This window comes from Nematolebias whitei, chromosome 23 (assembly GCF_014905685.2).
Source record: "Nematolebias whitei isolate Nwh7 chromosome 23, NemWhi1, whole genome shotgun sequence".
NCBI classification, from domain to species: Eukaryota; Metazoa; Chordata; class Actinopteri; order Cyprinodontiformes; family Rivulidae; genus Nematolebias; species Nematolebias whitei.
The window spans coordinates 3,012,849-3,015,477 of NC_056520.1; the positions used below are offsets into that span (position 1 = coordinate 3,012,849).

A 2,629-nucleotide genomic window follows, 5' to 3' on the forward strand; every position below is an offset into this window, starting at 1 on the left:
TAAACGAGCATAAATAAGCTGAAAGGAGCATAATAAGCTGAAATTACCATAAAGACGTTAATTAAGCTGCAAGTAGCAGAAATTACCAGAAAATTTTTGAATTTATCCAAAAAGAGTTGAAATTAGCTAAAAAAAAAGGGGCTAAGCAGCTGAAAAGGTAAAACGAGCTTAAATTAGAAGAAGGAAGCAGAAAGAACATGTTTGTCTAATTAGGCTGAAAGATGCAGAAATGAGCAAAAAGTGGAAATTATTTGAAAAAACGCTGAAATTAACAACAACAACAACAAAAAAAACAGCTAAAAATTAACTAAAAATGCAGAAAGAAACTTAAATTACCAGAAGGAAGTGGCGAGAACACATTTTTGCTGAATTAGGCTGAAAAAAGTTGAAACGAGTGCAAAATATGTGGAATTAGCTGAAATAGTTAAAATTAGCATAAATAGCTAAATAGCTGACATCAATTAAACTAGCATAAATAAGCTGAAAGGAGCATAACAAGTTATGCTCCTTTCAGCTTAAATTAACATAAAGAAGTTAATTAGGATGAAAGTAGCACAAAAAAAATTGAATTTATCTGAAAACAGCTGAAATGAGCTAAACAATGCTAAAAAAAAAATTAAAGTAGCTCTAAAAGAAGAACAAACTTAAAATAGAAAGTTCCTGGAGAAACTTTGACAGGGACTGTCTATTTATTATTAAAGTATTATTAATAATAAATATTAATAATTAATAATATTAATATATTGTTGATTTATTATTTATTATAAACTATTAATATATGCAATAATAATATTAATAATTAATATTAAATATCAATTATTTGTATTAGTAATTATTAATGTTATTATTTGTAATTATTCAAATGAATCATTAATACTTTATGTTAATTATAATTTTTTACTAATTAATAATAGGTGATAATTGGTGCCTTCCATGCATGTTGAACCAAAATGGCTCCCGATGTTATCCAGTTTCTTTGAAAAGTTTTCTCCTATTCATTTCCTATGGGAAATTTGTCATATTCGTTAGCAAAATATGTCGCCATGGTAACACCAATTGCCAATAAAAGTAATAGCACACATCTCGGGCCGAGCCGGTCGTTTTGATATAACTTTTGTGGGGGTAGACGTTGTGGTTATAGAAATGTAGACACTCTTCCGAGGTGTAGAATAACAGGTGCATGGCAGTCCCCAATTAGCAGAAAAAAGCAGAAAGAACACGTTTGCCCTCTAAGGCTGAAAAAAGCAGAAATGAGCACAAAGAAGTGGAAATAATCAGAAAAAAGCTGAAATTAGCAACAAAAAAAATGGTTGAAAAGTAGCTAAAAAAGCAAAAATAAGTTTAAATTACCAGAAGTGGAGAGGGTGCATTTTTGCTGAATTAGGCTGAAAAAAGTTGAAACGAGTGCAAAAAAAAGTAATTAGCCGAAATAGCTAAAATTAGCATAAAACAGTTAAAATATTAGTTTGAAGTAGCTGAAATAACAAAATAGCTGAAACTTGCAGAAATAAGCTGAAAGGAGCATAACAAGCTGATAATAGCAGAAAGAATCTGAAAGGAGCTCAAAACAGCTGAAAGCAGCTGAAAGCAGCTGAAAGCAGCTGAAAGCAGCTGAAGCAAAACAGAATGTGAAAGGAGCAGTAAAAGGTTGTAACAGATGTAAAGATTTGAAGGAGGTAAAATGAACTCGGTTCATTTTCTACGAGGAAAAAAAATGGCAGAAAAGGCTAAATACTTAAAAAAAAAAGCTAAAGTTGCACCAATACCAAAAGTCACAGCAGGATTGTCCTGAAAGAGCCGAAATATTTTGATTTATGCTTTGATGAAACAACAAAAATGATGGAACGATGCCGATGCTGAAGAAAACTGGATGTGAGCAGAGTGAACGCTTCAGCCTCGTCCACACCTGCCGGTCTCGGCTCACAGCAGCTCGAACAGCTGTGGCGGCCCGGACGACCTCCATGAGAGATGACAGCGCTCGTGTCTGACGATGAACAAACGTGAGGGTGGAGGAGACGGGTCATCCCCAGACTCACCATATCGATGGAGGACACGGGCCCGATGCTGTTGACGTATATGCCCACATCGATGACGGTCGGTTTCTCTGCAACAGCCAGAAGGAAGAGAGATGAGCACATGAAGATTTAGCTGCGTGTCAAGGCTCCCCCCGCCCTGCAGCACATATAGACACAAATAATCAGGTTCAAAACAAAGCTTCCCTTCATCACTCACTGTGGCACCGTGGCAAATAAAACGGTTTATTTTGTTTGGGTTGAAGGCAGAGCCATCGATCTAACCGGAGAGGGAACATGACGACGTCTGCAACAGTTCCAGAGGAACCATGGAGGATAACTGGGAGGAATTTTACTAAATATCCACGTTAGATTCACTTATAGAAAGTCAAAACTTAAAAAAAAAAAGTGCCAAACAAGCCGAGTTGTGCTCAAAAATATTCATGGACTGCACGTAGACGTACATTTGTGTGTATGAATGCGTGCGCAGACGCCCGATGGAAACCTTTAAAACGCGTTGTGTAATGCAGCAAACGAGGTTTTCGTGAAAAATTCAGAGTTTCATGAATTATTCCCAACACGGATCAGTATTTATGATTTGAACTTCCATGTGTCGG

At 35.8% G+C, this 2,629-nt stretch overlaps 1 protein-coding gene across 1 annotated transcript in view; it reads right to left on the bottom strand.

The window, feature by feature from the left end:
* The window catches only part of LOC119428835 (gamma-aminobutyric acid receptor subunit gamma-3), a 125,767-nt gene extending 123,682 nt beyond the window's left edge, over positions 1–2,085 (bottom strand). Inside the window, exon 1 of the mRNA XM_037696522.1 lies at positions 2,037–2,085. Coding sequence (XP_037552450.1) covers positions 2,037–2,039 — 3 coding nt within the window. The 5' untranslated portion in view covers positions 2,040–2,085. The remainder of the gene's footprint in view (positions 1–2,036) is intronic.
* Between the last annotated feature and the right edge of the window lie 544 nt (positions 2,086–2,629).